Source organism: Mastigoproctus giganteus, chromosome 12 (assembly GCF_048544385.1).
Source record: "Mastigoproctus giganteus isolate SK-2022 chromosome 12, ASM4854438v1, whole genome shotgun sequence".
Taxonomy (NCBI): Eukaryota; Metazoa; Arthropoda; class Arachnida; order Uropygi; family Thelyphonidae; genus Mastigoproctus; species Mastigoproctus giganteus.
In genome coordinates, this window is record NC_143586.1 from 102646146 (window position 1) to 102664498 (window position 18353).

At 35.7% G+C, this 18353-nt stretch overlaps 1 protein-coding gene across 1 annotated transcript; it reads left to right on the plus strand.

Annotated features, from left to right (window-relative positions):
* The first annotated feature begins 10310 nt into the window (after positions 1 to 10310).
* On the plus strand, positions 10311 to 11018 carry LOC150077306 (zinc finger MYM-type protein 1-like). The gene has a single exon (XM_090385852.1). The coding sequence runs from the start codon at positions 10311 to 10313 to the stop codon at positions 11016 to 11018; it is 708 nt and encodes a 235-aa protein (XP_090241978.1).
* Positions 11019 to 18353: the final 7335 nt, after the last annotated feature.

Sequence of the window (18353 nt, forward strand, 5' to 3'; positions counted from 1 at the left end):
TAATCACCTGAAAGGGAATAAATTCAAATTGAGGAAAGACAGATGTAGGATAGATTGTGCGGAAATTTGCCTTTAGCCAGCGAGTAGTTGGTTGGTGGAACAGACTTCCATCCCTTGTTGTGGAAGTCCTTTCCAGCTGAGCCTAAATAAATTTAAGGCTCAGCTGGACAGGTATTTCGAACGAACGGAGGGGTGAAATGGAAGTGTTTTTTTTTTTTTTTGGCTGATGCTGCATAAGTTTGCTTTCTTGCATCATATGCCTCTACTAATGCTAATAACATTTGAAGAAAGTAAATGCATTCCAAAATGTGTTTCTAGATGGACTAGTGTAGTTTCAACAGGATGGTGCATTTCCATATTTTCTCTCTGATGTCCATGCCTATCTGAATAGTGAATTTTCCAAATGATGGATACTATGCTAATTTAGTAACTAAAGTCTAAGCTCTAATCAAGTTAAAGGACAGCTGATTAAAGGTGTTTTGTTTCACCAGGGTGATGCACCTGTTCATACATCAGCTGTTGCTATGGCATTAATTCATCAGGCTGGCTATGAATTTTTGCTCCACCAACTATACTCAACAGATCTAGCCCCATCTGATTTCCATCTATTCGCAAAACTAATAACCATCTTGTCTGAAAGGAAATTTGGGACGGATGACGAGTGGCTGCACATATTTTTTCAGGACCTTCAAGAAAGCAACTAAAAAACTAGGATCATGAATCTGGACCATATCCGGAAAAAGTGCATTGAGTTATAAGGAGACTACTTCAAAAAACAGTGTAAAGTCAATGTCCGGTAAAAGCTCCTTCTAGGCCAAAAACTTATCAAACAACCCTGGTCTGCCTCACAAGTGGTCCATTTCTTTGTTGTGGACAAGCATGTAATTTTAGCAATTACCCACACACACACACACACAGTGGAGTTCACATACAACTTATAAAAATATACCTTGGTGTGTTACTATTTTTCTTCCCAACATGATGATCATCCCCATTCTAGAATTTAAAGTATGCATGCTTTGCTGGATCCCCAAGTAAAAAATCAACATTTCCAAACAATTAAATCAGTTACAGTGGTCCAATCCCTTGGCTGCCACATTCACCAGAATCAAAGTCTCACAAAAATGAAGTTGAATGGCAACTTAATTCCATTCAGCTTCGTTTTTGTGAGACTGCGGCAAACATCAGTAACTTCAAGGAACAAATTACCACAGAAATTGAGATTGTTGATGCCAGAATTCTGACAAAAATCTGGTCTGAAATTGATTGCTGGTTACATATGTTATGCAAAACTTTGGGTAAGTTTGTTATCTATCTATATATACAGTAGAACTTCGACTGTCTGTCAGAGTACAGGACCGAGCCATGATGGATAATCAAATAGATGGACAATAGAATATGTACATTAAAACATTATACCAGGTCATCTAACTTGTTTATTTTATTTCATAATACATAACCTATAAAAATTAAATTAAACTTTAATTATTATTTATTTTTTACCGGGTCATCAAAAAATCATAGTACGGATATCTACATACATACCTATTTTTAATATTTTGACTTACTATTTTGACTATTTCAATATATTTTGACTTACTATTTTGACTATTTCAATATATTTTGACTTAATATTTTGTCTAGTAATGTCATAAAAAAAATTTAAAAGAAAACAATATTACATACATACAAACTTGTTCTAATGTCATTAAAGAAATTTAAAAGAAAACAATATTACATAATTAAATTTCTTTTCTAAAAAAGAAATTTACTTTTAACATTACCATCAGTGGTTTCCATTTTCGCCACATGGTTTTCAATTTTATCTGCATCACGCTTTATATCATTTACTGTTGATCTTCCTATTCCATAAACCGATGCTACACTTGTAGCACTTTCACCTTTTCTTAGATGATTGATTATTTAAATTTTTTGTGATAATCCCAACACTACTCTCTTACATTTCTCTGTCATTTCAATGGGTTTACTAAATAAAAATTATTAAAATATGAAACAAGAGGTTAAAGTACAACCGGTTGTAAACAAAGACTGAGTGACACATGACGCCAATATCACAATGCATTACGGCATAGTGGGGTTAAATTACGGTTAATAGAGACTGACAGTAAATAGGGTGATGGACAATTGAAGTTCTACTGTATATATATATAACATATGTAAAGAAAATAGGAGAGGTAAGCAAATGGAAAAGTGCAGAGAAAAGTGAAGAAACAAGTTACACTAAGACAGTAGTTAAACCAATTGAAAAGTAAAAAAAAAGAAAAAAAGTAGAGTACAGTGGAAGGAATATATTATCAAAAATTTAGCACACTATAAAGAAAGGGTAAATGTGGCCAAGATTACAAGCCAATAAATAACAAACAAATTTAGACCAGTGCACTTTTATGGTGCTGAGGTCAAAAATATGAAAATCACAAGATACAATAAACCATCCAATAAATGTATAATAAATAAATGGTGAAAGAGAAAATAGAAAACTAAGATAATGAATGGAGTGGAAGGAATATGTATCTAAAAAAAAATTTAATATGTAAGAAAGTAGGCAAAAGTAGCTAGATTTAAAAGCTAAAAAGGAACCAATTTAGAGCGGCAGCAACCAGTAAACATCGAGGCCAAAAAACATGAATTATCACAATAAAGACATGGTAAACCGAACACAAAAGCAAGACAGACAAAATAACTAAAAATAAAAAAACAGAAAAACAGACGACCATTGAGTCCATTCTCATCAGAGAGCTACTGGAAAAAAGTGTCATGGAAAATACTGCATTTCAAATGCAACGCAAATCATTGCAAAGGAAAGCAACTGACAAAGGTCAGCCCACTGAAGCAACAGACCTGCACCATGGAGACCAACGGTGTGGGTCCGTGGTTCTCAAGCATGCACTTAATGGTTCCCAAGAATGCATTCATAACCATAAGTGTGTTATGTTTGTAGAAGTGTGTGTTTGTTCATGCACAAATTTGCATGTTGTATGGGCTAAAAAACTGAGATAACTAGCAGGGAAATGAATGAATTTTCAACAAATTTTCAAAGATAATTTGTGATCATACTGTATTATAACTGCTTTAAACTTTTCTAACATCAGGCAATGATAATACAAAATGATATCAAGCTATAATTTTTGCCATTTATGAAATTTCATATTACTATCTTATAAAAAAGATAAATCTCTATGTAAAGTAAAATCTTAAAAGTAATTCTGAAATAATGCAAAAAATATTATTTACTTACCATTTGTCCTTCTTTAACATGAAAAGTAACTTGTCTTGTTTGAACAGCCAGTGACGATCCACTTCTGACTGTGGTAAGGGAATGACTAATTCTTAAACTTATTTTTACTTTTTTAGAATTTTATCATTGAAAAATCTATTCAGACAAAAACTATTTAACAGTGTTATATAAAATCAATAAAATTTTCAAACTGGAGCTAAGAAATGCTCTGAGCTGCCTGCAAAAAATACTATAAATAAATTTGGAAATTCATTATTCACCCTTTTGGCATCTCTAATCTTGCAAGTTAAATTAACATTTATTTGTCAAATACTGTACTAAAGAGTATCTGGCTTCCCACTGAAGAGATGGAAAGCACCAAAATGGGCATTGAGGGGGCACCACATTACTAATAATTAACAATATGCTCTTCTTTTTCAGAAAGTTTTACTTCTTAGTAGTGTATGTGTGTGTTACGGGGGTTTAGGGGTGCATAAACTTCTTAGTAGTGTAACATACAACAACTCATGGTGGTAGCCTCTCAAAACAATACTGATTTGAGAGATCAGTGCCTTTCCAAGATTTAGCCCCTTTTTTTACTGCCTATACTATAAAATAAGAATGTAGGTCCTACCACAAATAAAATGAATAAATAAAATAATAATGTTTTTAAAATGAAAAGCATTACAAATACCATCTTTATTGTTTAAAAGCTTTACAATTTAATGCTAATTTTCTTACCTGATTTTCCAGCCAACTAACATTTTACTTTTGTTTTGATTAGTGGCTCTTGGAGTATTTCAGTCAGAATATTATAACCATATGGTTATGAAGTGAAAGTGCAAGACATTTTTATTTCTACAATATAGTTATACCTCCCAAATCCAGAAATCCATTAGCTAGCACCACCCATTTTCTGGTTATCTTAAGGAAATTGGATGAATCAACATATTTAGTGTTTGGGTTGAACATCTGCCTAAGAAATTCCTCAGAGATTAAACCAGATGGTAATTTCATCTGAAGTGTGAGTGTGGTTTTTACTACACTCCAATCACATCACGAAATTTATTAGATTCGTACATGAAACAACAATGATACAGCAACTTTCATTCTTTCATATTTCCCTGTATGCTGTTTAAGAGAAAAGCAAGTGGCCCAAGAATTGTGAAGGATCTAAATGAAAATACAGGTCATTATCTAGTCTGCAAATTGTTGCATTATTAAAGGAACTAGAGAGACTCTGGCAATTGTGAGACAATTGTGAGAAACATTTGGCAGTGGTTCATCAACCATACACAATATATTTTAGAAGGGAAAATAATTTTATATAAGTAAAAACATTTGATGTATGTAAAAATGAATGTTCTGCATACATACAATCAAATGAAATTTGCATGACCAGAAAAACTGTATATCTTATTTCTGAAATCAATTTATTTCTCTTAGAAAATCAGCATCTCGAATAATTTCATCATATTATCTACAGAGCAAAGAGTTTCTGCTTTCAAAGGGATAGTGATTTAACATACACTGAGTGATCACTGAATTATGACCACCTACTTAATACTTCGTAGGTCCTCCTTTTGCCCTCAGTACAGCAGCTATCCGACGTGGCACTGATTCAACAAGATGTCGGAAGCATTCGGGAGATATGGCCAACCAAGTTGTGTGTAATGCGGTCAGCAATGCAGGTGTGATGGTGATTGGTGTATCCAGATGCCTGATGTGCCTTTCCATAGTGTTCCACACGTGCTCTATGGGATTGATATCAGTGGAGTTCAGAGGCCAATCAATATGCTGGAAGTCAGAACTGTGTTCCTCAAAATAAGAATCAGGCACTTGTTGTCCATCTGCACAACAAGTGCCTGATGGCTCGCCGCATTGTCATCTTGGAAGACACCATCGCCATTCGGGAAAAGTGTAACATAGCAGGGTGTACACAGATAGTGGAGATCACTGATACGTTGTTCTATATGCACCGGTTGTCTAAGTTCCTGCCAGTGAAACATGCCCCACACCATACAACCGCCTCACCAGCCTGCACTTTTGATACCATGCATGATGGATCAAGAACCTTATGTTGATGCCAAATCTGTACACGACCATCCACGGTGTGGAGTAAATAACATCTCATCCGACCAGAACACCTTCTTCCAGTCTTCTAACGTCCAACTTGCATGCTCTTTGCACCGGGTGAGTCTTTTACGCCGATAAACCTTGGTTAGGAGAGGATGCCATAGGGATCGTCTACTGGTATTGCCCATACGTGCGAGTGTGCGATGCATGGTCATGCCAGATATTGTTCGGGTTGGCCCATGTTGTATTGGGTAGTCAACTCTTCAACAGTGCTGCGCCTGTTCATCTGTATGAGTTGTCGGACCCAGCACTCACCTCTAACATCAACTTTTCGCTGACCTTTGCAGTTTTGCTGTTGGGTCATTGTTTTGACCATTTTGACGCCAGTCCTGGTACACTTTAACTACAGCAGCTCTCGAACACCCCACTAGTTCAGCCATTTGGGAAATCGAGGCATCAGCTCATCGAGCACCCACAATCTGTCCTTTATCAAAGTCCAATAAATCCTTCCTTTTACCCTTCACACTCAGAATTTTACAACCTACTGAACCACTGCCACCTTATCTATGCTACGTAGGTGCAATATATATATCATCATTTTGTTATTGTAATGGAGGCTTGAATTGGACAAAACCATGTTTGATTTCCAAAGCAAAGCTCCAGACTAACACACCTGTTCTATTCTGCGGAATGAGTGACATCTTATGAAATTATACCAAATATCATGAGTGAAACTTGACACTCATTATGTTTTGAGAAGTAAGCTTTAATCCATCAGCAGGTGCGATATACACCATGACCACCCCTCTTAAATTTACATATTAAAATTGTCACTATGAATTTTTAAATGTTCTCAATATTGTGTTTAATTTCATTCTGCATCACTCATTCATTATTGAAAAGGTGTATCTGTAAAAAATCAGTGTTGTAGTAGTAGTAGCAGTGGCATGTGATGCAAGAAAGCAAGTGTATGAGCTTATGCAGAATCAGCCAAAAAAAAAAAATCACACCATTCCCTCCAAATGTCTGTCCAGTTCCTCCTTAAATTTATTTAACCTATCAACTTCCACAATGACAGATGGAAGTTTGTTCCAGCAATTAACCACCTGCTGGCTAAAGGCAAATTTCCACACGTCTATTCTACATCTGTCTTTTCTTAATTTGAATTTATGGCCCCCTTAGGTTCATAATCTGAACAAGTGGAAGGATACCATCAGAATTCAACGTGCTCAACCCATTCAAAGCCTTATACACCTCAATCAAATCACTGCGCAGGTGCCTAATTTCCAGCCACTGCAATTTTCAAAACTTAAAGTCGAGTCGCTTGAGTCGCGACTCAAGCGACTCGACTTTAAGTATATATGCATCCCATGATAATTTATATCCCTTGATAATTTATATATGCATCCCATGCATTTTTCTTCTCTGTCATGAGTCTCATTAGTTCATTTGATAAACATTTAGGCCTAAACCTTGAACAATATTTCTTAATAGGTATGAAACTTTTAGTAGCATCCACAATTAATTCCTTGAATGCTTCCCAGTGTTAGCATATAAAATACACATATATATTTTTTCCATAGAGTTTTGGTTTTTGGCTTCAATTTCTCTTGCTCCACGATACTATACATTAGAAGAGAGGTAGCCAGGAAATATTTCTGGATAATAAGACTACTGTTTTTAAATATATTATTTATTCTTATAGTGTCAGAACAAAAAAAAAAAAAAAATTTCAAAGTGCACCATTTTAAATAATTCCTTGCCTTTTTTTCTAAAGATATTGAGGTCTGCATGTAATGCAACAGTCTGCCTGCTTGTGTGGACAGCTTTTTTGCACAGTGGCCACAAGATATTCCACCAAACTGGTAATTCTCTGATGTAGTGTACAATCTTACTTCAAACTACTATAGCAATGAATGGAGGGAGTCAAAATAGTGTTGCATGGAATGGGGAGGCGCCTCCGTAGCCAGGTGGGAAGGAGCAGCAGTGCGTAGCGCACGCTTCTTGATTAGACCCAGGGTTCGAGCCCGTCACCACCAAATATGGAGGATGCAGAAAGGTCATGGAATGACCACCGCATATTACCAGAGCAATATGGCCTTAGTTGCTAATGCTTCTAAAAACCAAACAACAACAACAGCATGGAATGGGAGGGGAAACACAGCCAAGACCATTTCATGTTATCACATTATAAAATGGATATATCTTGCCACGTGTATGATTTATCTAAGAACTTTACTTTATATAAGAAGTCTGTCTACATTGTATCTCAAAGAAACAAACTTACCTATTAAAAGAACTAAACTATCCAAAAATTTCTAATTCATTTAACAAAATATAAGTGGTGTTAGTTGTAATCTCAAAACCTCCAATTCCATCTATATTCCTGTAACTGCAACGTAATTTTTTTTAAAAGAATTGCAACTGTCAGTTTCCTTTACTACTACTCAATGTTATTTTCCCTACAGAGAGAGAGATCTGGTTGACTGTATTATTATAAAACAGAACATTTAATAATTGCATCCTTTCTCTTTTCCTACTTGCAAATCCTTTAACTTCAAAAAACAGACTGTAACAGGCAGTGACATTAATTCTCATGATTATTAGTTATAAATATGCACTGCTGTTCTTGGAATTAATGTTATTAGTGGAGTCCTTCAGGGTTCAGTGATAGGCTCCTTACTGTTTACAATATTTATAAACAATACTGATGAAGGCATATCAAACTTGTCTAAATTTGCAGCTAATAAAGGTGTGCATAGTGGTTAATAACAGAAATCAAGGTATACTAATTTTTCCAGCAAGACCTATAAAAGTTAGACAGTGGGTTGTTGAGAAGTAGCAAATGCGGTTTAGCACTGGTAGATGCAAGGCACTGCATATGGACTGCAGTAATCACAGAATAACACACTAACTGTGTGTTACCACACTCAAGGTGGTTAGGATGAAAGAGAGACCTAGGGGTAACTGTACAGTCCAACATGAAGTGCTCTGAACAGTGTACACAGACTGTTAGACCAACTCATGAGGGTCTGTCAATGATATACAGGAACTTTTCCAGCAGGGATAAGGAGGTGATTATCCCACTGTATAAGGCAATGTTCAGGCCACCTTGAGCACTGTGTACAGGTTGTAAAATTCTCCCCCTAATGTCCCACATTGGAATGCTAAGGATCTGATCACTTTACTTTAGTCACTTTTGCTTCATCATTGTAATAAGTAAATAGGAAAGAAGGGAAGATTCTGAAAATTTAATTATATTTCTTATACGATTGAAGATTTCAGTGAAGGGAAACATATTTCACCATAATACCGTAACTTAAAAACCAATAAATTCCAGTTATCGCTATTATCGGAAATACAATAAGATCGGGTTTACTACCTGTTTATAATAGATTGTGCTAACACAAAAGCTCAATAAACTGGAAAGTGCAAATTGTTTTTATTGTTTTATGGTAGTGACCTCCAGAAATGTGCTTTAGAAAAATATCACAAAGGGATTCAAAATTGATTCTTTTAACTGAACATATGATAATGATGAAAGTGTAGTGCATTTTAATTATTTGAATTGGTTTTTTGAAATTTTATTCTATAAATTAACCAGTGCCTACTTATTTTACAATACGATGGGCTTACGATTGTCTCCAACTGGATTACATAGCCCTTCCTCTCAAACAATAGCAGTGTTTGTAAAAGTGTCGGACGCATATATTTTTTTTTTTTTTGCATCCTTTAGTAAAAGTGATTTTTGTGTGTTGTGCTTATTTTACATAAATTTATATAAAACTAATACAATTTCCATTATAAAAATAACCTTTTAGAGAGATAAATAACTTAGTTATATAGAGAAAATTTCAACTCATGAGGTTTTGAAACGAATTACTAAAAAAAACAAAACAAAATTTATGTTATTGGGCTCACATTACCTCCATTTATTCCCTCTCCCAACCTTCTCACATAGTAAGGTAGAGTATTCATGATTTTCGCTCAAGGTGGTATGTTTATATAGACATATCTCTGTATCCCATCAGTGTGGTTTTTATTTATATAAACAAAGGTGAAGTCACTAAGTTTGGGTGCCAAAAAGGGAAAAGCGATTAATGACACTGCTGTTTGTTTCAGTTAGATCCAAATCCAAACCAAAACTAAAATATCTAAAGGTTGCAGTTTCCTTTGTTCTTTACGTCCCCCAATCGTCTCATAAATGACTCATGACATTATAATTCACATCCATTTTTAAAACAGTAACAGATCAGCATTAGTGGTGGTAAAGTGTAGGTTATTGAGATTAGGAGTGATGTATTCTGCTAGGGTGACAACATAACTGGAGTAAGCCTTGCTGAAAGTCTATAAGTGCAATTTCGGATTTGTGCTAATATTCAGTGTCATTTTATTTTTCGTTAGTATTTTGTTATTTAGTTCAGTATAAAAATTTTATAATTATTTTTCGAATTAACCATGGAGAAAAGCATAAAAGCGGTGCTTTTAAATGCAAAATAAAACATGCTGCTGATGAAGCTCTAACAAAATAAGCTAAAAAAATTCCAAAATTGACTTCATATTTCGCTCATCCAGAAACAGAATTAATATCGACAAGCCAATCTACAACTTTTGACACCAATGAAATGGGAAAAGAACCATCAATTGAAATTAAGCAAGAGAATGACATTCAAAAAACTGCCTGAGGATGAAGAATCCTCAAGTAGACCATCACCTTCCGCAGAAGAAAATGAAGTTTTTTCAAAGTTGAAAGAAACTGAAAATATCAATATCGAAAATCTTAAAAAAGGGAATTACCCCACTGACATTGAAAACTATCCAGAGAATTTAACAGCAGATATGAAGACATTTATTATAAAATATGGTGCTTGCAAGCCAAAAGGACCATTTCTGAAAAATAACAAAAATAATTTTAGTTATTTTTCGTAAAATATGATAGTTTTCAGAATGATAATTTTCTGTAAAATATTACTCAACCACTAGTAAATTTAGATTAAAAATGAACAGGCAATGGATGTGTTATTCCAAAAAACTGGATTCTGTATATTGCGAGGCACGTTGGATATTTTCTGGAACTGGATGTAACTGGATGAAAGGCATCAATGATTGGCAAAATTTATCTACTAAAGTTAAGAACCAAGAAAACAGCTTTAAGCACATAGAAGCATGCATTACCAAAGAAACATGGAAAAGCAATGCAGGACTTGATAGAATTATGGAAGAAAATTTGCATGAACAATGTAATTTTTGGAGAAAAGTATTAGAAGGGGTGATTAAAATAATTCTAAAATTGTTGAGAAATTCATTAGCTTTAAGAGGCCATCAAGAAAATTTAAATGATACATACGTTGGAAATTTTTTGTCAGATGTAAAGTTGTTAGCAGAATATGACCCAATCATGAGACAGGTTGTGGATTTACTGACCAGAAGCATTACTTACTTAAGTCCCAAAATCCAGAATGAAGTTATTGAATGCTTGGCCCAACATTTAAGAAAACGATTAACTAACGATATTAAAGAAGCCCCATATTTTTCCATCACTGCTGATATAATGCAAGATATCTCAGAAATGGACCAACTAAGCTTGGTGTACCGTTATGTCCATATTGTAAAAGATCTGTATAACAACAGACCTATCCGTATAGATGTTAGTGAAAAACGTTCCTTGGTTTTCTCACCATTACTGATGGATCAGCCACTGGAATAACATCAATTATTTGTGACTCCATAAATTCAAATGATTTGGATCTTTTGTTGTGGCAAGGGTACGATGGAGCAAACATAATGAGTGGTGTATATTCAGAAGTACAATACCACCTAAAAGAATTATAACCGAATGCGTTGTATGTACATTGTGCGGTGCACAATCTCAATCTAGTTATTAATGATGCAGCAAATGGAGTACCAGAAATATCCAACTATTTCAGCATTGTTCAAAGTATATGTGTGTTTTTTGGCTACAGTATCAACCGCTGGGACTTATCTCAAATTACAAGTGAATGTAATATTGTATTAAAGAAATTAAATACAACTCATTGGTCAAGTAGACTTGCATCTATAATTGCTATAAAATTGAGATTTCCCGATTTGCTAATGGCATTAAATAAAATTATCATGAGAAATTAGGCAAATTATCAGAGGGGATGGACAGATGAAGTGGATGTTTTTTTTTTTTTGTTTTTTTTTTTAACTGGCTGATGCTATATAAGCTTGCTTCCTTGCATCATTTTCCACCCACTACTAATTCTACTAGAATACTAGACAGTCCTAACCACACACCTAATATTATTGATCTTTATCTCGCTAATAAAATTTCAAAAGTACACAGCTAAAATTAACTGCCCTCCAGGTACCTCAGATCAGAACTTGGTGATGGTATCTTAACCAATCCAGCCTCTATCTCTAAGCTATTCTCATATTGTTTGATTACAACAATGCTAAATGGGATGATCTAAGATTGATTTCTGGGTGGCTGCAAGGCAGAAGGCAGAGGATTGTGATTAATAGATATTCTTCAGATTAGTATAATGTCAGGAGTGGGATCCCTCAAGGATCAATTCTTGGACCACTGTTGTTTCTCATTTTTATAAATGACATTGATGAAGGGATAGAAGGCATGATGTCAAAATTTGCAGATAACATAAAGATTGGCAGAATCATTAATGATCAAGCACTCCTTCAAGATGACTTGACAGACTTCAAAATATGGTCAGAGAAGTAGCAGCTATGTTTTAATGCTGCTAAATGCAAGGTCTTACAATTGGGGGAAACAAACCACAAATAAATTATATGCTTGGTGGGGTTGAATTAAAAACAGCGGAGGAGGAAAGGGATCGGGGAGTTACAATATGGGCAGATTTCTGAATGCAAATAGGCAGCCAGGAAAGTCTGTGGTGTCCTATCAATGATTTATCGAATGTTTTCCTGTAGAGATAGGGGGGGTCATAATTCCACTGTATAAAGTAATTGTAAGACCACATTTGGAATACTGTGTTCAAGTATGGAGACCTTATCTGAAAAAAGACATTGAGCTGCATGAAAGGATCCAAAGACTGGAAATTCAAATGGCAAGATCAAAAGAAGGAAAGCCCAGGGGTTGAAGTTTAGATTAGATTGTGGGAAGTTTTCTTTTATCCAGTGAGTCGTTGATTGGTGGAACAAGCTGCCCTCACAGGTAGTTGAGGCTGACAGTTTGAATAAATTCAAAGATCAACTGGAGAGTTACCTGTGTGAAGAGAGAAGCATATAATTTGTATATTCTTATCTACTTAGGTGTTTTTTTTTTTTTTTTTGGTATGTTTTTTTTTACCAGTGCAGCAAAAGCCTCTGGCTTCCTTGCAATATATGGTGAATATGCTTATTTCTATTCCTCTTTTCCCCAGTTGCACTTCCATTTTAGATCTCCTGTTCCTAATATTTGCTCATATCATATGAATGAAATCATTCTTGCAGGAACAAAACCCTTTAATGTCTATTCCATCCCAAGCTCTTATCCTTTATCTAAACCAGTGGTTTTCAACCGGGGTGCCGTGGCACACTAGGGTGCCACAACAACATTCTTGGGGTGCCGTGTAATTTGGGTTTAAGTTACTTAAAGTTATTATTATTATTATTTTTTTAAATTTATATATTTATTTCATTATAAAAAGAGTACGATACAATATCTATTGTGCCGTATCTTTTTAATTTTGTGGTGATCTATAATTGATCTTTATTTAATACCTCTATATAAAGAATAAAATTATTATATAGGTATATATTAAAAGGTTGAAACCACTGTGCTAAGTTTCTTTTGGCCTAGGGGTACCGTGAAAAAATTACTGGGACAGTAAGGGCACCGTGAACCGAGAAAGGTTGGGAACCTCTGATCTAAACCATGGTTTTCAAAAAAAAGTATATGGCTACTATTGATAACAATAAAGCATATTACAATTGGCTTGTGAACATTTCCGCTTTCCTTTTATACCTACACCAAAGTTCATAACTATTGTAAACAAGTTATTAATAAATCAATATACTTACAAATACAAGTTATTAATATACTTACAAATTAACACATGACACAGAAGCCTATGATAGATACAAGTTGATATGCAACCAAGTTACAAAGGAGGTTAGGCAGGTGAAGGCAGATTACGAGAAATCCTTGGCAAGGGATGCAAAGAAAAACAGCAAAGAGTTCTTTACTTATGTAAACTCTAGAAGGAAGGGGATGAATCAGATTGGTCCACTTGATATTGATGGGTCAACTGTTGATGATCCTGCTCAGGTAGCTAACAAACTAAATGAATATTTTGCATCGACATTCACACATGAGGAGTTATTCAGCGAGGGGAATGCCAGAGGTGTATTCAACTCTAGCAGTAAGCTACAGAATCTTGAAATAACTGGGAGTAAAGTGGAGGAGAAACTGTTGAAGATAAACACAAGAAAGGCACCCGGGGTGGATGGGATCTATCCAGTTATATTAAAGGAGGCAGCAAAGGAAGTAAGCAAACCCTTAGCCATAATTATGAGAGCTTCCTTGGACTCAAGGGAGGTACCCATAGACTGGAAATGTGCAAATGTGACCCCAATTCACAAAGGAGGATCAAAGGCTGACACAAGTAATTATAGACCTGTGAGTTTAACTTCTGTTCCAGGAAAATTAATGGAGGCACTGGTTAAAGAAGCACTGCAGGATCATTTAGACAAGACTTCAGTTATAGCTCGGACACAGCATGGTTTTGTTAAGGGGAAGTCTTGCCTGACCAATTTGATTGGATACTATGATGCAGTCACAAAAGAACTGGATGCAGGGAATAACTTTGATATTATATACTTGGATCTTAGAAAGGCTTTTGATACTGTTGCACATGGAAGACTGCTACACAAATTGGAGCAGTGTGGCATTGGAGGCAAATTGCTGCAATGGATAAAGGGGTGGTTGAGGGGGAGAAGACAGAGAGTGGTAATCAATGGACACTGCTCATTGTGGACTAATGTTATTAGTGGAGTCCCTCAGGGCCCAGTGTTGGGTCCATTATTGTTTTCTGTATTTATAAATGATATTGATGATGGTATATCAAGCTTAATGTCCAAGTTTGCAGACGATACAAAGGTTGGCAGGGTTGTCAAGGACACTACTGACACTATGCTACTGCAACAGGATCTGGAAAGGTTGAGCAGATGGGCTGAGAGGTGGCAAATGAAGTTTAACATTGACAAATGTAAAGTACTACACATGGGAAACAGCAACCCCAGAGCAACGTATCAACTCTGTGGTACTACACTGACAGTGGTAGAGAATGAAAGGGACTTGGGGGTGGTTGTGCAGGCAGATATGAAGTTCTCTGAGCAGTGCAGACGGGCTGCAAGAGTAGCTCATGGAGTATTGTCAATGATATACAGGAATTTTTCCAGCAGGGATAAGGAAGTGATTATTCCCTTGTATAAGGCAATGGTCAGGCCACACCTAGAGTACTGTATACAGGTCTGGAGGCCTCATTTCAAGAAGGATGTAGATCTGCTGGAACGAGTACAGAGAAGGGCAACGAGATTAGTGAATGGAACAAAGGGGTGCTCTTACGAAGAAAGGCTTAAGTTTTGCAAATTACAGTGTCTGGAGACTAGGCACCAGCGAGGTGATCTGATAGAGGTGTATAAAGCCTTGAATGATTTGAGCATGCTCAATGCTGATGGGATTCTTCCTCTAGGGGCACCTCCGTAGCCAGGTGGGCAGGAGCAACAGTGCGTAGCACATGCTTCTTGATTAGACCGGGGTTCGAGCCCGTGACCACCAAATACGGAGGATGCGGAAAGGTCAGGGAATGACCACCGCATATCCCCGGAGCAATATGGCCTTAGTTGCAAATGCTCCTAAAAAAAAAAAAAAAAAAAAAAAAAAACTTCCTCTAGCTCAGAAAAATCACCTGAGAGGGCATAAATTCAAATTGAGGAAAGACAGATGTAGGATAGACGTGCGGAAATTTGCCTTTAGCCAGCGGGTGGTTGGTTGGTGGAACAGACTTCCATCCCTTGTAGTGGAGGTTGATAGCCTAAATAAGTTTAAGGCTCAGCTGGACAGGTATTTTGAACGAACAGAGGGGTGAAGTGGGAGTGGGTTTTTTTTTTTTTTTTTTTTTGGCTGATGCTGCATAAGCTTGCTTTCTTGCATCAAATGCCTCTACTAATGCTAATGCTAATGCTAAATCTAAACTCAATTTTCTAAAGAGATTACTGAAAAGTCAGAGGTTATTTAACCAGAAGATCTCCACATCTAATAAGACAAACTGTGGAGAACCAAGAGGGCAGAGACCCAAAGACCACTTCATGCCTTCACATGGTGTAAGCTGTAGTGAGGAGAGCCAGTTATATGGCTACAAATAAGCTAAATTAAGATTGGCTACCATCATGGGACTAACCCAACCAAATTAACAAAAATTTTATCATGGTAGGATAAAGCAGTCAAGAAATGTAGCAGCTGGAAAGTCACTCTGGTCAACACGATCCTCATTATTGTCAAAAATCAAATCAGAATTTAAAAAAAAAAAGTTAAAGGTTAACAAAAAATTTAAATAAAGTCCACCATTACTTTTTTTAACGCATTAATATCCTCTATATCAATTTATGTATTATTGTATTTTATTCGGTTTTATCAACTTCTAAATTCAACTTTTTTAATTTTGTAAGTCCAAATCAGACAAATGAAGTGAACATGTGAATTTTCTTCATTTAACTTTCAAAGCAATTTTGGTACCACCATCTATTGTGAACTGTGTCTACAATTAGCTGAAAACACAGAAAGGAGATGGCAGTACATACCAGAAAACTTTCAAAACAATTCATACATTAACAGAAATGCTGTTTGAAGCCACCTTCAAAATGTAGATCTACATACATACTACCCAGAACCCACATGTGAAAAGTAGATCTATGTACATACTCTCAAAGTCCATACAAGAAAAATGTACAACTGCATACTGCTGAAAGGGTTAATTACAAAAACAGTATTTCAGAAATGAGATAGCCACAAGTTTACACAGAAGAACCATAATTTACTCTAGTTTTCTCGATATAAGTTGACTGTCACAACTAGCTTAAGATACAATGATAAACATAAAATCTGAGACTAGAGGTGCCCATCATTTTATATTGAGAAAACTAATAATAATAAGTGTCAAAAATAAGAAGTATAAAAAAGTTAGAACGGACAAAAATCAAAAAGCCAACACCCATTAAACACAGATATATTCTTGTTCAAAATTTAAATGCATTCCTGATGGCATTTAAATATCCATGACTTGGGATGAACAGCAGCAAAAATTTGAGAGAACTTTAGGGGAAGATATAAAAGAGATGTAGCGTGAAGGTATATAAAGACATGGAATTCAGAATAGCTTGATAAACCAAAGAAGTTAAAGAAGCAATTAAAGAAAAGAAAAAATATAAGAAATTCTTGGCAAAAAAAAAAACTAATACATCTCTACTGAAATATAAACAAAATTTCAAGAGGTCTAAGACATATGAAAGATGAAATGAAATTACATATGTGAAAGTGGGTAATTACAGATCTGTAAGCCAAGTCTGTAATTGCTTGAGTTCCAGAGAAAACAACAGAGTTACTGATTAATAAAGTAATGCAGGCCCATTTAGTCAGGACTATAGCTTTATAGTAGTCACAGCATGGATTTGTTAGGGAGCGATACTGACTTATCAATCTGATTGGATACTATGATTAAGGATCAATCTGATTGGATACTATGATTAAGGATCAATCTGATTGGATACGATGATTTAAGGGCAACAAGATTGGTGAATGGAACAAAGGGTTGCTGTTACCAAGAAAGGCTAAAGTTCTGCAATTTGTAGCATCTGGAGACTAGGCATCTGATTGAGGTGTATACAGCCTTGAATGGTTTGAGCAAGCTCAAGGCAGAACGAGACAAGCATTTGGAGTGAATGGATGGGTAAAATGGGAAGGTTTTTTTTTTTTTTTTTTTTTTTTTTTGGTCTAGTAGAGGCATATGATGCAAGAAAGTGTGCTTTCTTGCATCATATGCCTCTACTAATGCTAATGATGCAGTAACAAAGGAACTGGATGCAAAAAAAAGACAATTTTGACATCACATACTTAGATTTCAGAAAAGCTTTTGATACTGTTGCACTTAAGACTGCTGTAAAAATTGGAGCAGTGGAGTACTAGGGGCAAGTTACTGGTGGGGATAAAGGGATGGTTGAGCAGAAGACAGAGTGGTTATCAATGTGTTTATCAACTAGACTCTGGGGAAATTCTGTTGGATTGGAAAAGTGCCAATGTATCCCATACATAAGGGTGATTCTAAGAGTGAAGTGGGAAATTATCAACCTGTCAGTCTGACTTCAGTAGTAGGGAAAATCATGGAGGCAATGATCAAGGGTGGAATTCAGGATCATTTGGATAGAATTGAAATTCTCAAGGATACTCAGCATGGTTTTGTAAAGGAAAAATCATGTTTAATAAATCTGGTTCGCTATTTTGAAAGGGTCACTCATGAGCTGGATTTAGGGTATAATTTCGACATTGTTTATTTAGATTTCAGCAAAGCTTTTGACTCAGTCCCACATGAGTGGTTGCTTTATAAACTGGAACAGGTTGGAATCACTGGGAAAATCCTTAGATGGATAGCAAGATGGCTTCAGGGAAGGAGGCAGAGGGTTGTGATAAATGGCTATTCCTCAGATTGGGTTGATGTAAGAAGTGGGGTTCTTCTTATCAGTATTAGGACCACTGTTGTTTTCAATTTTCATAAATGACACTGATGAAGGGATAGAGGGCGTGATGTCTAAATTTGCAGATGATGTTAAAATTGGTAGAGTAGTTAATGATCACTGTCAAGCTGAGATTCTTTAGAGAGACCTAGATAGACTTCAGGAATGGTCAGAAAAATGGCAGCTATGCTTTAATCCAACAAAGTGTAAGGTATTACACCTGGGAAACAGTAATCCCAAAATAACTTATTCACTTGGTGGAGTTCAACTAAACCCAGTACTGGAGGAAAGGGACTTGGGTGTTATAATACGG